Source organism: Protopterus annectens, chromosome 11.part0 (assembly GCF_019279795.1).
Source record: "Protopterus annectens isolate FY-2018-M chromosome 11.part0, PAN1.0, whole genome shotgun sequence".
NCBI classification, from domain to species: Eukaryota; Metazoa; Chordata; order Ceratodontiformes; family Protopteridae; genus Protopterus; species Protopterus annectens.
Genome location: NC_056745.1, coordinates 1,059,065,620 through 1,059,083,778, shown reverse-complemented (window position 1 = coordinate 1,059,083,778; position 18,159 = coordinate 1,059,065,620). Strand labels below are relative to the sequence as shown.

The 18,159-nt window shown below is 37.5% G+C and overlaps 1 protein-coding gene across 1 annotated transcript in view; it reads right to left on the bottom strand.

Moving 5' to 3' along the window:
- The window catches only part of LOC122815693 (mucin-19-like), a gene marked incomplete in the record, with an annotated part of 520,597 nt that overhangs the window by 321,691 nt on the left and 180,747 nt on the right, over positions 1-18,159 (bottom strand). The window contains 4 exon segments of the mRNA XM_044088393.1: positions 7,163-7,302; positions 7,769-7,863; positions 7,952-8,001; positions 9,958-10,201. Coding sequence (XP_043944328.1) covers positions 7,163-7,302; positions 7,769-7,863; positions 7,952-8,001; positions 9,958-10,201 — 529 coding nt within the window.

Here is an 18,159-nt window from a genome sequence, read left to right as displayed (position 1 = left end):
TTCTTGTCCCAAACTGCTGTTTTCTTGGTGCTGCAGCTTTACTGCTTTAAATGTTGTTTTTGCACATTTATCAAGACCAAATGACTTACTTATATTATCTGAAAGTTTTGACTACTTGCATTTGTGTTTACAGTTCCTCATCTGATGACCTATACAGTTTTAAATCATCTACAAAGAGAAGATGAGGAGTCTTTACACATTTTTGCTTTCTGGAAGCAAAATTATAGCCATGACCTAATCTGTTGAGCAGACAGCTTACTGGGTTAAGGGCAAGGCAAAAGAGGAGCAGTGACAAAGTCACCCTGGAATATCCCCCTTTGAATTTTTATCCACAGAATAATAATTTGTCCTTTATCATGGCCTAATTGCAAAGTGGTTTGCCACTGTTTCATGCCCACTGTGATGTAGTTATTTTTAAGCACTCATTTATCCATGAATGTGATATACTGTCAAATGCCTTTTTGTAGTCTATCCGCCATACTTAGATTCTTCCCCTTTTTACAGTTCTCCACTATGACTTTATTTAACAACAAATGACCCTTTGTTCCATGTGACTTTCCTTTATTACCCTTCTGTTCTATTGCCATCATTGAGTTGTCTTCTAAGTGACTATAAACTCTGTCAGCATCTATTTCGGTGTATAGTTTATACGTCTTCGGAAGGCAAGCTATTGGTCTATAGTTTTTAGGGCAGCTTGCTGGTTCACTCTTAAGTAGGAGAATTGTTTTTCCTGTTAATAGCCAAGCTGGTGTGTGTTTGGGGTGTGCATATAAATAGTTGTCACTCGTGGCTAAATCTTCCTACAAAGATGTTAATACTGAATTTACCAGTTAGAGGCATTTCTTAACTTTGTTTCAATCTCTCTGACAATTACTTCATAAGTTCATAGGTTCATAGGTGTTTACTAGGCTAATGACTACAAGGACCTTTTTAAGCCTAGCCATGCATCTCAAATATCTGATGAGTTCTGATACCCTTGATAAGTGTAAGCATGGGCCTGGGAGCTGAACCATTTACAGGTCACCTGTTTGCATCAGAGACATGGGTGTCAAATCAGGGATGAATTTCCGGTTTCCCATCCAACTGTCCAAGGTGCAATTGAATTAGATTAGGTAGGAACTCTGCTTCACGTGAATGTTCCATGGATGGGGTAGTCTATGGGATGCATATGTATCTCTCTAACAGGTCCTATTTATATTATAGGCAAGGTTTAAGTCTTTAGAATGGGCAATTTTGGTACTTTCTGTTTTGTGGATATGCAGGAGGTCCATCAGAGTGGGGTATTACAATGCCCTGCATGCCAGACATAGATATCTCCTCAAAAGCCAGTAGGAGACAGAATACAGGGATAAGGCCTTGAGGCGATCTGCATAGGACATATTACTTATGCCCTGTATTCTTTTAGTGAGGAACCTCTGTGGCCATTCCAGTTGTTGGATAAGCCTGTTTAGGTAAATTCCAAAGGGGGCATTGTACTCAATGATAGGTCTGATGAATGTGGAATACAGTGGAACAAGGACTTCCTTGGACTTAGATGCCATACTTTTATTTATAAGTTGTGCAAAATAGAATGATTTCCTTACCGCTATAGTCATGTGATGATCAAAGGCTAGATTACTATCTATGTGTCCCTAAGTCCCTGAATACTGGGTCAGCTTTAAGGGGTGCATTGTCAATATGACAGTTACCAGGGATGGATGACTTCCCAAAGGACACTATTAGGCATTTCTTGACATTTAATTTTAGTCCATGCCATTTCATATCTTGTACCTTTGAACTTATTCTTTTTTTTACTTCTTCTATCCATTTAGCATCTTTGTTATGTTACACAGGATATTCATCAGTATTTCTCTAAAATGTATCTATTTTTTTTCTTTTTTGGTGGTTTTCAATTCCTTTTCCCTTGTTTCCCAATTCTCTATTAAACTTTTTTGGGTGATCAATATGTTGCTTATGTTGTACTGATCCCCGGGGTGTATTTCCTATTTCCCATCCTCTCATCAAGATTTTTCCTGGAAAGTGCTAATGAGGAACTTTGCTTGACATGGATGGGTAGCTTGTTCCAGATTATAGGAAGTCTCTGAGACAGGAATTTATCCCTCCAGCATATCCTGTTTATTGTGGTGACAAGGTTTAGGCCCCTAAAGCATGTAGCTTGGAGGGATTGGAATTTCTTTAGGTGTAGCATGTCCAGCAGCTCTGGGTTTAACATATCTTTATATGTTAGGCAGAGAGCTCCTCAGAGTAGGTGATATGCTACAAAGTAAAGCTGGAGTTTTTTGAGACGGTCAGTGTAGGGCATCTGTTTGTGAGGTACTTCTGTGGCCTTTCCAGCTGCTACAGATGTCTTGTGAGGTACATTCCAAAAGGGGCATTGTACCCTATAATGGGTCTAATGAGTGCCAAGTAGAGGGGAACAATGACCTCTTTTTTCCTGGATGAGAATAGTTTTGTAATGAGGTGTGCCACATAGAAGGATTTCCTGACTACTGTAGCAATGTGATTATCAAAGGACAGACTACTGTCCACCTGGGTCCCAAGGTCTCTTATCACATATTTGGCATTAAGTAGACTGCCATTTATGTGGTAGTTCATGGATAAAGAGTTTTTACTAAAGGGGATGACAGTGCACTTTTTGGCATTGAGCTTGAGGCCATGCCTCTGACACCAGGCATCTGTCTCAGTGAGGTCCTTCTGTAGGATGTCTACATCATTTGGGGACTCGACTATGGCTCCTAGTTTGCAGTCATCTCTGTGAACTTCATTAGCCAGATGGCTTCTGGGTTACCCTGTACTTCAGAGAAGTAGATACCAAAAAGGAGAGGTCCCAGGACTGAACCTGTGTTACTCCACTTGTCACTGGTTTGAAGTCATATTTGGAGTCTGCAACTTTTACAGTGTGGGTTCTGTCCATGAGCCAGTTGGCAACCTATCTTGTGACTTAGGGATTTATACCTAGTTTAGTGAGTTTAGCTATAATTCCAGAATTGGGGGATGGTACTGAAAGCCTTGGCAAGGTCAAGATAGGCTGTGTGAACCACCTTAGCCTCATCTACGACACTTTGGTGACTGCCTCATAGAAGTCGATTAGGTTCAGAAGGCATGATCAGCCTTTCACAGACCCAAACTGGGTGGGATCCAGAGTTTGGATGTTACGAATGTCTTTGTTTATGAGTGCCATGATGATACATTTCATGGCCTTGCAGACCAGGCTCATCAGGCTAATAGGGTGATAGTTCCCAGCATTGGTAGTGGCTCCCCCCTTTGTGGAGAGGGATAACTGTTGCTGTGCACCATTCAGTGGGCACAAAGCCTGATGTGAAACTATGATTGAACATGGTGCTTAAGTGGGGAGCCAGTTCATTCTAAAGTTCATGTAAAACACAGCCTGGGACATTGTCTGGTCCCATGGATGCTGTGTTTTTGGTTTTAGAGAATGCAGCTTTTACCTGCATAGATGTTATTACAGGGACTCTGCATTCTTCCTATATAGATATGGGCCTTTTAGGGGGTGAGAGTGGGGTAAAGTTAGCACTGAACCTATCTGCCAGTATGTTGGCAATATCAGTTGGTTCTGTAATTTTCCTGCCATTGTGCTGTAACTCAGAGCAGATCTGGGTGTTGCCATTGAGATTCTTGACATAGCTATAGAATGCTTTGTGGTTGCCCTTAGAATCAGTGATTATTTTATTTTCGTAGCTAGCTTTGTAGGATCTTACAAAGGATCTCAGCTTCTTACTGAGGCTGACCAGGGAGCTCCTCCACTCTTGGGATTTTACTCTTTTGCAACAGTTTCTTTCTTCTGTTGTAGAGTTTGTTTATAGCAGGGGACCACCACATTGGCTGCTTTTTTTGGAGGGTAGCATCTTGGTTCTGTTTGGGATAGCACGATAAATGCTTATAGAGTGCATTTGTGTAGGATTCAGCAGTCATAACTGTATTGTCCATTTGCATGGGTGACATGAAGTTCACCACTTCTGTCTTAAGAAGCATGAAGTTGGCTTTAGAGAAATTTTTTACCGTGGTTTACTTAATGGTGGGTGGGGGTGGGAAGCAGATATCTAGGAAGATTAGCTTATGGTCGGATCTGACCAATGAGGAGTTGATTTTAGGTGTGGAACACCGGCCACTCATGTTGGTAATGACTAGGTCTAGGATATTGTTGCCCTGGTGCAGGTGTGGATAAGTTGATCCATATTTGCGAGATAAATCCTGATCTATGATAATACGCTGCAATGCTTTTATCACATCCATATTTCTGAGTATTTTTGTTCTCTGTTCCATCTTCTATACTCTTCTAACAGTGACATTTCTTTTCCTAATTGCTTTATAGTTTTCTCTATTCAATACTTCCATGATACCATTCGATTTCTTCCCATCCTTTTGCTTACTACCCTGTGTTCTTGTGGTAGGACTTTATCTGTTATTAATTTGGCTGCACAGTAATGTATTCTATTTACTTCTGCTATATTGAATGAATCTCTATGGACAGTCCTAATTACTGCACTCATTTGTTTTATCAAACTTTTAACTTTCTGGATTTTATTGACCAGAAGGTCAATAAAAGGCAATCTATTTCTTTCATTGATCTTAATATATCTATCCATCTCTATTAAATCTTCTCTTAGATTATTTTCTTCTAAACTGAGGGCACATTCTTTGTTCTCCATTTCCTCCAGGCATTCTATAGAAAGTTCTATACTGGAACCCGCAATGATAGTTAAAATTGAAATCGAAGCCTCTTTGACATATAATTATTGAAAGGGCATCTAACTCGTCCACAGCCTGACTCCTAAATTATTTTATGGCTTAAAGGCACAGTAATCACTAACACAATAACAAAATACGAATGAGTTTCTCTTATGAATAAGTAGCACAATAAAAGTATTTCCTAGTTATTTTATTTAAGTTTTTGTCTAACGGAGAACCAAGTTTTCCCTTTACAATGATGTAGTATGACCTTAATGTTAGTATGTTCAGTTATTGGGAGAGTGTGCATACAGCCCCCATGTCAAGAATGCAAGGGCACAATCCCTACCTTTAAAGAAACCTTTAATGATTTAGTCTGAAACTTTACCCTCTTGCAGTAGTTACAAATATGTTATACGGTTTGAAGTATTTCTATCAGAATATATGAGACACTGATTATTAGTTTTACTGCAGTTAAAATTTCAACTGCTTATATGTGTGCCCTTGCCACCTGCTCTGATACTCAGCTCTAACACAAATTACTTTAATGTGCCCCAAGGGCATCCCTAATTTCTGCCCACTTTCACATTCTGTGCATTTACACATGGTATAAAAACCTGGCCTGCGCACAAGCTTTCAAATTTAGAGTCCGTATCTTCTTCTGGAGGAATTAGTTATTAATGGACTTAAGCACATCCCAGTTTCACACTCTAAATTTTATAAGATGTTTATTGTGGGATTAGTTCAGTAGTAATTCCATGGTATACATTGCTCATCATACTGAAACTTACTGCGCATTATATAATACGTGTTGAAGATATGACCTACCACCATCCTATCATGTTATATGTAGAAAGGTGATGGTTAATACGGCTGAATGGCAATATCACATTGAGGTTATTATTATCTGCAGCAAGTTAACACTGACACTGTGATATAGTACACAATAATCATTGCTGATTATTGACATCTGTTTAGTAGGGGGACATCCTTTCTAAACTGGTAATCTATCCTCAGGTAGTAGCCACTAAATGGCATTTTTTCTATGCTATAGCCACTATGTGTCAAGCATCATTACTGTAGCTGTATTACAGGAAGATTATGCAATAGTGACTTGGAAGGCCTTGCCAGAATTGTGAATGGCTAGCTTCACAGAGTCACAGATATGGGTTTGAGTTTTATTAATTATGCATTGTAGTCTCTGCTCATCTTTGTTTAGAGCATTATTAACAGACTGCAGCTTCTTTTTCTTGATACATACTGCCACATATTTACAGTCTGAACTCTTTTTGAGTTCCTGATGATCTGAGAACCACATGAGGTTTGTACATTGTGGGCTATTTTGTTGTGGTTTGTAATATGCTTGCTGCAACTGGAATCTATGGACACGCTGTGTGCTAGATAGTCATTGTGCCATGATTTGTGATTGCTGCTCTGGGAAGAGATACAGCTGAGTTGTGACTGCTGCTCCCCAGTACTTTGCAATAGGTACTCATCTCAACATTCCTGAAATATATGTCACAAGACTTCACCTACATGTGTGCAGTTGATATCTCATGTTTGCTTTGTGAACTGCAATCTCATCACCATGAATCTGTGGGACCTGTTGCATTGTGTTTATTTGTCACTGGACTCCAGCCAGCATTTCTTGTTATATGATTTAGACCATTAAATTCCGATGTAGTACCAATGTGTGTTTCCCCATTCTGTACAATGCTACCTGTCCGCATTATTCCACACTTTATAAGGTAGTATGTTTACTCATTTCCATGTATCACACTAGCTCTACATCTTGGTGCCTGTTCAGCTTGTTGTGGGAAGGTATCACCTGCTCCTGCATGCTAATTGTACCTGTGAATAGCTGTTATCTTAAATCATTGTTTATTATGTACACATTTAACCCAGGATGTCTTAAATGAAAATGGTCATGGTGATTCATTACCTATTTCTCAATGATTAATCATTGCTGCCTTTTTTGCAGACATCAGTTGTACTTTCCTGCATGTATCGGTCTTCCTAAATCAGCATGTGAACCATGGAAATTCTAATCTTCTTATCACCTAGGCAAAACCTGTGTGTTTCCAACTCTTTCATGGCACAGGTCACTATCCCTAACCACTCCAACACTATTTCACAACAAATGTACAGATTCTACACCACACCAGGATATTATTGCAATGTTCCACCTCTTTCAGACTTTGTCTAATTGATATACCGGTTAATTTGTAAAAGAAAAAGGTTTGAAATGAATCTACTACATAGACCTAGGATTTATTTATTCATTAGATGGTTATAGGCATATCACATAAAATGGGGTTTGGGTTACAGTGAAAATAGGGGCATGAGACTATTATGCCCTAACAAGGCTGTGGTAAATCAAAATGTATTATACATACAAAATAAAAATGCATTATTCTATTTCCCAAAAATGAAAAGACCACACATGACATGCGATGGTATAAGACATACTTACCATGTATTGCACTGGACATTAATTTTAGTTCCTGTGAAATATTCAACTCCACCATGTGTGCAAGGGCAATCCTGAACATCAACACATGTATCTTTGTAACTAACTAAGGGATCTACACAGTAGCATCCAGGTACACATGTCTTCAAAAAAAAAAACAGTAAAAATAAAGAGAGTTAGCAAACTATACATTTACAAATTGCAGGTTTCATATATATTTAACAGTTAGTAAATGCACGCATCAAATAGCTATATAATTCCAAAGTGACATCAGTACATAACATCATATGTTCTTGACAGTGGCTCACAGTAAGTCAATTTAACCTTCTTTGTATATGTCTGTTATGTAATAAATAAATATTATATTCAATTTACTGTGCTATCCAACTATCGTGGTGTTGACTATCGGCTCTGAGCTGTGGTTTTATCTCAAGGGCAGAGGTTTGTTTTTGGATGTTGTAAAAGCCATATTTTGCTTGGCTCCACAGCACTGGGCTTGGGGAACAATTATCTTCATGAATCTGCCTGTGATAGCCAAATAAACATTAAATAATGGAATGCATTTACATTATCGCAACGCGTTTTTCTTATTGAATTAATCTCTGATACCTGATAAGTTGCTATATTCCAGTTTGAACATGCTCTTGCTGTGATTAACACCGAGTTTGCACAATCCGTATAGTTTGAACCAATAGGACATGTTTCTGTAACCAAAATATAAAACATATAGTCATGCAAAAAAATGTTCCCAGTGTCACATACATTGCATTAGTATTTTGTGGCTCTGCTTACCATTAACACCTGATGACTCGTTGCAATAAAATTGCCCTCCACTGCAGACACTAGGGAAACAAAAATAATGTTAATTAAAAAAAAATACAGATAGGGTAAGTGCTGTAGTATGTATTCAACATTTCTACACAGAGTAATAAAATGCACAAAAAACTAAATGATAAGTTAAAGGAACTACATCAAGCATCAGATAATAATGTGATAAGCAGTCAATGAGACAAAATAAAATAGAAGCCAGGAAGGGTGGTTGCATATCCTAGGACAGGCATCATGAGTAGAGAACATGTAATTATTTACTATACTGTACTGTTTGCAAGTTTGGGAACATCAGCTTTTCTTGTATATAGAATAGAAAGGGGTCAGAACAATGGAAACCATATAGAATAAAATTTCATGTTCTGTTTCAGAAGTGATATAATGAAAGGGGTCTATATCATAACATCGAAGTTCTCTAACATTGAATGTTATTATATCGAACCCTAAACACCGAAGTTTGAAAACATTGAACAGTCAGAATAGCGAAATTTTTCTCAGGGAAAAAATTTGCTATTCCGAGAAGCATACACACAGCACAAACACACACAAAAACAGCTATCCATACACATACACATACACTTAAAATCCTACACCTAAACTAAACTTTACATACAGTACTAGCTATCAACTTACCTTAACCCAACCCTAACCCTAAGGTCCGTCACTATCGCACACTCACCTCACCCGTGCCCTAACCTGCCCCAACCCTAACCTACACACAATCACACACTTACCTGACATGTGCCCTAACCCTAACTCACCTAACCCGCCCTCTAACCCTAACCTACACACAATCGCACATTTACCTGAACCCGCGCCCTAACACTAACATCCACACAACCGCACACTTACCTGGCCCATTCCCTAACCGTAAGTCACCTAATCCGCCCCCCTAACCTACACACACTTGCACACTTACCCGAACCTGACCCGTAATGCTCCAACATATCAAACACTGAAAACAGCAAAGCCGCAGCAATGGCCCGTCGAATTCTTTCCCTGGGAAAGAATTCGATGTCCTGCACCTTCACTGTTTTCAGCGTTCAACATTACAGGTTCGATATTATAACATTCGATGTTAGAGAACTTCAATGTTATAATATAGACCCAATGAAAGACTGTAATAACCTGGCATGTATATTTTGAAAAAGGAAACAAAAGTAAGATATGAAATAAACAATTAAGTAGCTTAAAGAAATATTCAGAATCCAAGACAGTATATTCCTTAAAAATATGTACGTTAAAGTAAAAGGACACATTCAGATTATGCCGGATGGAAATCTTAACAAGATTACACCTTTCTGAGGAGATAGCAGTGCCTAACAAAAGAAAAATGTGAGAATGTTTGAAGTAGATTTAAGATTATAATTCTGGATTGGAGAAGCATAAATTGTTCAGTCTGATTAAAATTTAATATAAAAGTAAACAAATGTTTATGACTGATTAGTCAAGTGGAATCTATATTTTTCTCTTTCTGTATAATCTGTAGCTTTCTGACATTGTGCATGCAGTCAAAAGCTACAGATTCCACAATGTAGCTCTCTGACATTGTGCATGCAGTCATTTGGAAGCTGGTCATGAATGTAAATGGAGCACTTAGTTATCTGCTAAGTCAAATTCATAAAGAGTGAATTGATCAAGTGTTCTATCAACAGTCAGCCAGAGCAGCTCACCAAATCATGTTTAAAGAGAAAACAACGGCTTTAAAGACTGCACTGTTGAAGTTTTGAAACAAGACATGAACATCCTTATTAAAAACCTACTACTCCATTTGGACTACACTGAATTTAGCAACTATTCCATTTAGATCAGAGTCACTTGTAATAGTTAACAGTAACATTAAAGAGGATTGCTGTAAGAAACTATTTCGGCTAATACATAATGTATTATTCCTATTGAAAGGTATTCTGTTCATCACTAAATAAATCAGATCATGCTATAGATAACTTTTGCAGAATTTGACCACCTACCAAGTTTTGCCATTTGAAGTATATGACTGGCCTGGGTGTATGATCTCAGATGATGAGTAGCACTCACACTCCTCCTTTGCAACACAGAATCCTGAAGCATTCAAAAATGTTCCTTGAGGACAGGCACAGCCTTCTACAAGATCACTGCAGTTAGCACAGAATATGCCAGATTGCAATGTCTGGCACGTTTGGTAACATCCTGTATTGTTGTAGCTGAAGACCATACCCTTTTCACATTTCACCTCTGTTAATATAGAAAGCACAGTTTGAGATCTTGGTTTACTTCAGTAGCATATGTGAATACATGCAGAAAACATAGCTATACATTCATATTTGTTTGTTAACTTGGAAGGTGAGTCAGTCAGGCGATTATTTTCAACTATGATATATACAATAATGCACAATGACACAAATTTCTGAAATTACATTCTGAATACATTAGTTTCATAAGCTCATGATGAAATTTCATGACAGCAAACCATTAGCATTAACAATAAAACTTCACATTTTATGAGTGCATGCTTACTGTTTAACAAGAATTATAAGCTTATACAGAGTCAGACTTAAAAGAGTTGTGATGAAGCTGAAAAGTTAATCAGAATATATTTACAAGAGTTGTTAAATTATGCAGAGCCAATATTTACACTGGAATTTTGCAATATTGTACCCAAGCAGGGAAAAGCTTAAGCTGTCCTTTACAATATGGTAATAGAGAACACTCAATATCAGTTTTCTCTATGGGCACTTACCCTTCTATGAGTTTGTCTGAGGTTTGACAAGTTCTGTGTAAAAACTACTAAAATTTGACTCATTCTTGACTTTTTTTGATAGTTAATCTCATTAAGAAAGTACTATTTAACTGAAAGATTTGCATGCGATAACTAAAGATAGACCATTTTAAAATCTCCTTGGCCGAAGGAGGCAGGCCTTAAAAGTATAAGCTTCTGTAAATATGGTTTCTCTAGTTATTTAGGTTTCTAGCAGAAATGTACACAACTACAATATCCCCGAATATAAACAGTTACATTGCTGCAGCTGTACCCCACAGGAACAAGTGCAGGCCAAAGCCCAGAAACAAACTCATATGGTGGAAGCGTAATATGAACAAGCTTTATAATAATAAATTGATTAAAGGTAAGAAGAGTAATTCCCAGAATGTTAAAGCTCTTGTCAGTGAAATAAATAAATAAGTTAGGAGCTTAATAAAATCCACCAAAGCCAAGTGTGAGGCTAAAATAGCTACCCAAACTAAAGACAATTGCAAGGCATTTTTTTAGTTATGTTCATAATCTCAAAAGCATAACGTGGCAATGCTATGGGCTGACTGTGAACATCACCTACATTGAGGCTGAAGAGACAGCTAACCTAATAACTGATAAATTTAGCTCTTACTTTACTCATCTTAACCGTCAAGATATACTTGAAAGTGCCTCACTTCCAGCTATTACACATGACCAAGTCCTAAAAGTGCTATCAAAAGATAAAAATATGCATCAGTGGGTTCTGACAATATCTCTGGATGCATCTTAAATAGCACGAAGTACAATTTAGCTGCACCCCTAACAACACTGTTCAGTGTCAGCCTCCATAAAGGATTTATATCAAGCAAATGGAAAACAGCTACAGTCATACCCCAGCATAAGGGACGACCTTCCACATACCTAGGCAATTATAGACCCATAAATCTCACCAGCCTCATATGCAAAGGCATTCAAAGACTTATCATGGGACTAATCAATCAGGTTATAGGGAATCCTAAAACACTGGACCAATCTCAGTTTGGACTTATCTGGGGTAGGTCATGCTTACTCAACCCGATGAATTTTTTGAACAGATGAATGCAAAATGGTACACACCAAATACCTCAACATGGCCAAAAATTGTTCACACAATTCCCCACTCAGGCATAGTAGAAAAGCTAAATAAACTGGGAATAAACCCCTGTGTCACTAAATGGATTACCAGATGGTTCACAGATAAGATGCAGAAAATCAAAACAGAAGTCACCTACACAAACAGACCACTCACCAATGCAGTCCCCCAGTGTTCTGTGTTGGAACCACTCCTGTTTAGCATGTACATTTCTGAAGTAAAAGCCAATACCAAAGGGCTCTGGCTGACTAAGTTTGAAGATGACTGCAAGCTATGAGCAGTCACTGAATCTCCAAATGATTTATTTATCCTTCAGTAAGGTTTGTCCCAAATAAATAACTAGTGCCAAAATCATGGACTGAAACTAAATGCCAAAAAATGCATTATTAAACTATGACATTAACACTATTCCCCTTAGAAATGACCAAATAATTCAGGATCTGAGAACGTATGTGTACATCACCTAACTTTTGACCAACATTTGTCCATTGTTACAAGAAGGTCCTTCTATATTGCTCAATTTATTAACAAAAGGATTGTATCTAGATCTGGGGATGTCATTGCTCTGTTTTACTCAGCCCTCATTAGGTGAATTATTGAATATAATGCCCCCTTTGTCATGTTTCTGTTCAGACACATGAAACAACTAGAACACCTGCAGTGATACCTTACTAAAAAGATAATAGACCTAAAAAAAATGTCCTTCTTGGACAGACTAAAAGTCCTGTCACTATCCTCAGTATCCTATAGATTGCTAAAAATTGGCCTGTGTCTGGCATACACAGCCAGATCATGGTCAAATGGAGCCCTAGGCAGGGTAATGGATCAGGGCCTCCAACATCCCCACTGCCCTATGGCATCCCCACTCAGCAGTCATTCTTGTGCCATATTACTTACATCTTTCTCTCACCAGAGTCCATAAATTACTGTTCAAGCCTGTCAGTGTACATACTATTTCTTCTTTACTGCTACAATGATTACCGATATTTGAATTTAATTTAAATTTTTTATTTCAAATTTTCTAGCACAAACATTGATAACTATTTACTAAACAAAACAATGTAGTATTTTAAAAAATACATGCTTAACATGAACAACAGTAATCTTCTCTGCCCTTGAAACTCACATTCATTAAAACTGCATTGAAACCCGCATTCATAGAAATGCATCTGATCAGCAGAAGATTAAATGTATTTTTGGGCTGTTTTCAAATGATGGACCCTCTACACGCATTTTGAGACCATGCATAAATGCATGCGTTCTTTGATACACCTTCTGATAGTATTAAATTATATATTTGGTTTAATACAGCACCCCTTGTTACAGTGTATTTTAAATTTGTAGTTTTGAACATTTTCCAGTAAGCTGTGAAACAAAACATATGAACATCTAATGACAAGGCTACCAATTTCAGAACATTTCAACTTTAAAAGGTCACTCATCCTACTGTCATTATAATCCACCAATAAAAGTTAATATGCACAATCTCTGCAGAAGTAAAAAGTCATTGAAATAATTCCACATTAAAGAGATCTATAACTAACTTTGTGTTTGAATGCTTCATATACAAATTCAGTGTCTGCTGCCTTTGAAGAATAAAATAGCCTGTGTTACTTAAAAAAAATAATTGGTGATATGAAATAGGGAATGGCTAACAAGCAGACATCAGGTTCAAAGTGCACATCTCATCCAAAGGAAGACACTCTCAGGAGTACCCCCCCCCATGCTGCACAGTAGTGTCTGCTATTGATCTACCTGGCATGGTAGGGGAAGAGAACCCACAGCTTTTTGCACCAAAAACAAGTATTCTACCTATTACACCACTGACATTGAATAAGACAACTAGCCTAACTGGGGCATTTCACACACACACATACTGATCATTAAATCCCTACTGTGCTCTGTACACATACTCTCTCTGTTTTGGCAGCTTCAGTCCTTCTCTGTGCTGGATTGACATAAAATTTTCCACACTGTAGTCCTCTATCAAATCTCCTACAGTGGGCCTACATGTAATATTTACATTAGGACATTATCCTAATGTCTGGGGCTCGCTGCATTTTTTTACAGAATTCTCCCATCAGGTCCTAAAGCCCTCCATTTTTTTTTTTTTTTTTTTTTGCTACGGACATCTTCAGACTTTTTATTTGCAGACAGTTTTATTTTTTTATCAGTCTCTCAAGCTAACATGGGCCTCAGGCAACTTCCTAGGCCACCAAGTGCTGATCTGGCTCTGCAGGCATACAAGGCATCTGCTTACTCAATACTGATTGGATTTACTGCACATCAGAAATTCAGATGGCATCAGAAATACTTGGTCTAGAGATCTAAACCTCTTCTGCAAGATAAACAGAAAGGTTTGAAGGGACAGTTACATCTCACAGAGAATAGCACTGCTCTGGAACAGAGTCCCATCCACATAAAACAAAGTTCATCCCTGTCCATATTCAAGTGCAAAACCTGGATTTATGGATGGGAAATAGAAAGTTTATACAGGATTGCCCATGTATTACTAATGGACAGAGACATCACCTAAGAAATTTATCCCATGCATGGGTCTCATCAAATTGTCTATAATATGATCCCAGTTATTCTTATTAGGAGTAATATATAATTATCAACTATAGGGTGGGTTAGACCAATCTCTAGCCAAATTGGTAGGTTAATTTGAGCACAGAAAGAGAAACTGGTTTGGTTTAAAATGGCCTGCAAGGGCATATAGCCAAGTACTTACCAATCAACCTATTAAAATGCATTACTTTGAACAACAGTCAACCTAACCAAAATATACGACACAATGTAATTTTTCAAGTAACCTGGATCAAGATCATATAGAGCTCTCTATGTCGATCTGGTCCTGACACAACAGGTGCAAATTCCACACATGGGTAACACGGCATCTATGACAGCAGTCTACTAAAATTCATGCAATGGAATTCTACACTATTTTCAAGATATGCCAAATCACCATCTGAGACCTCTAGCTAGACGGCATTTTACTAATCTCTCGATGAAAGTATGGAATCCTTTTGACAGCTGAGACATGGCTCCTCATAATCAGCCTATCACCAAGAACAATGCTAAGATCACAGACATGTGACACTGATTCCATCCAATTTTCTTTATAAATAAAATTTATGAAGATATGTGGTAACATGACTCAGTATCGCCTCAGCTTTGGCCAGGTCAAGTTTCAAACAGTTCTCAGATAACAAAATGAAAATCATTTCCAAATATCTTTCTACTAGAATACAATCTGACCTTCAGTTTTGATCAAAGAAGTGATAAAGCTGAAAATCATCACTATTAGTTTGATAAGAAATATCTTTAACTTTTAGAATCTCAGCTAGGGGAAGGGGAGTAAAACAGTGAATAATAAAGGTACCAGTACTGATCCTTGTGGCATCCTACATTCTAGAGGGTAGATAAAAACATAAGCAAGGTAAATCCCTCTACAAGTAGCACAAAAAGCAGTAAACAAATTAATTGTACAAAAACTATAGTATGTGCTAAAACTGTTCAGTCATGGACCTCTGATCCAGAGAGTCAAATGCCAGCATAAGATCCCGGTTGACCAAAATGAACTACAACTATAGTTCTGGAATCATTAGTTGATCACATACAAACTAAATAAGGCTACTACTATAATAAGATCGAAATCTATGCTTGGATAGATCTAATTTTTCATGAAATAAAGAGAAATATATCTAGTTTGCTTTTCAATCATGCTCACTCAACTTCAGAAAGAAGTAAAATGATAGTCCATATACTATACTTTGTAAAATAGAAGCATTAGAAGATAAAATGAGTGCAACAAAAAGCGAGGATGTAGTCATAATGGGAAACCTAATATTTATAGCCCTTCTGGCCTCATTTACTCATTTAAAGTAATAATTAAGTTCCAGAGAATTATAATCAGATTATTCTCAGTATGGGTCATAAATGAAAGAGTAAGTACTAATCATAACATAAGGTAAATGTGTCCGTATGTTTGGGAAAGCTCCACATTGTTTAATCAAGTGTTCATTTTGTTGAAGGATTTCCAAGTATATTACTTTTGGGGAATGTGATGTCTTTCAACTGTACTACTCTTTGAGTGGTGGAACTGTTTAAAGGAGGAAGATGACTTTTGAAATGTAAATATTGATTTGTTATTACAATTCCAAAACTTTTATCTACTACACATGTTTTGGTATTACAGCACAGTAGCATATGTGTGGGTGCTTGTGGGTTAGGGCTAGAGATAGAGATAAGTAAGGAGATTTAGTGCTGTGCATATGTGACAATGTATATGGTATTCATCAGTGTATTGCATAATTGCATACTGATAGTGTTACAGAAAGGGGTTTTGTAAGGTAAGGTGTAGTGTTACAGTTGCAGGTAGGGGAGGGTCAAGCATAGGGCTAGAATGTATTAGTAAGGTGAGCAGGTAGGCTCAATTCCCCTATCTCAGAAAGACTAGTAATTATATTGATTGGTCCATGGGCGATCTTTCTTTTATAAATCCTACTTACTGCACTCTATTCCAATACACTTCCCCTTTAACCTGTTATCTCCACCACCTCTTTCCTTCTTTCACCCCTTACCTCTCCCTTATTCTAGCCTTATTCTCCCTATGCCTATTCTTACTTATCACTTCATTCAGCAACACTTGTAGCTATTTCATTTGCTCTGACATATCCCACTTACCTAGGTTAAATATTCAAGCTTTTACTTCCTCTCTTCCAATTTCCATTCCATGATAATTATCACATGATTCAATAAACCTCTGCCTAGAATGCGTATTCACTTTTACATCCATCCTGTCTCTTTGTCTAATAACATTATGTCTAGCCTATTTGCCTGATTACTTTCATTCCTGCTGAATATGAAACAACTGGGTCTATATTGCAACATCAATGCTTAAAACAGCGAATGATGCTACATCAACACATTTTCAGTGAAAGCTAAAAATGTCAAATCCACAGAACAGCGATTTCTTTCCTAGGGAAAGAAATCGCTGTTCCAACCCCTGCAAAAAAAGAACATTACACACTTCCAAACACATACACACATACTCAATCCTAATTATACCTCCCAAAAAAAACAGTAAACAACTAAATACACATATGCACATAACTCAACCATACATTTAACGAAAAAAAAAACAGTAAACATTTTATACCATATGCACTTACCTTAACCTGCACCCTAACCCTAAGGTCAGTACCTCTCGCACATTTATATAAACAGCTCCAAACACATACACACTTACCTTAACCCTAATTCTACCCCCCCAAAACAAAAGTAAACAACTGAAAACACATACATACGTAACTCAACCATACATCTAACACAAAATATAAAACAGTAAACACTTTCATACATATGTACTTACCTTAACCCGTACCCTAACCCTAAGGTCAGTAACTGTTGCACAATCATGCTCGGGAGCTATACCGGACAAGGGACAACACTACACTTCAGAACATGACAAAACAACAAAGTGGTCAAGCGACTTCTTTCCCAGGGAAAGAATTCGCTGAACAGATGCTTCGCTGTTCTGCCTGTTCACTCTACATGTGTCGACGAAAACACATTTGACATAATGCATTTTTGTTGTACTCATAGGAACCCGAAACACCTCACATCTTCTTAACCATCACATACTCTTCTTAAATATTTTCTGATTTTAAGCATAAAATTTCACCTTTCTAAATAACCTGTTCAAGTCCAGAGGTAATGCTACACTTAAATCTCTCTCGTCCACACACTAGTCTATATTTTCCTATCCTCAACTTCTCTACAGCCTTCAGGCATTCATCATCACTGTAGTCTAAAAATAAGAAATTATTACCATCCCTTTCAGTTAATTAAATTTAATTTAAACATTAACATGCCACCTTTTCTCCTCTCCAACCCTTAACACTCCCAATTCTATACTGAACTGTTTTACACGTAAATCTTTACTCTCTTCTTTCTTTCCTAAAAATATCTATAACTGTTTGACTACACCCTGCCTTTTGCATCCTTGCCAGCACTGTTATTTAACATAAGATCTTGTAAACAAACTATAACAATGCTCTCTCTCACTTATTAAATTAGGTAATAAGTGTTTTTAGTGGACTAGTAAACCCACCCACATTCCATATTGCAGCCCTAAACATATCCTCTCCAAGACCTCTCACAGCAGGTCTGGAGAAACGTCTCCTGGATCTTTGGGTATGCCAACTTGATATATACACTAACCCCCAGCAGTGTTAGGTCATAGCCATTACAAGGAGGGGAAAGAGGTGTAAAGCTAGAGCTAAATGTTTCAACCAGTAGAAAAACAATATCTTCAGCCTCAGA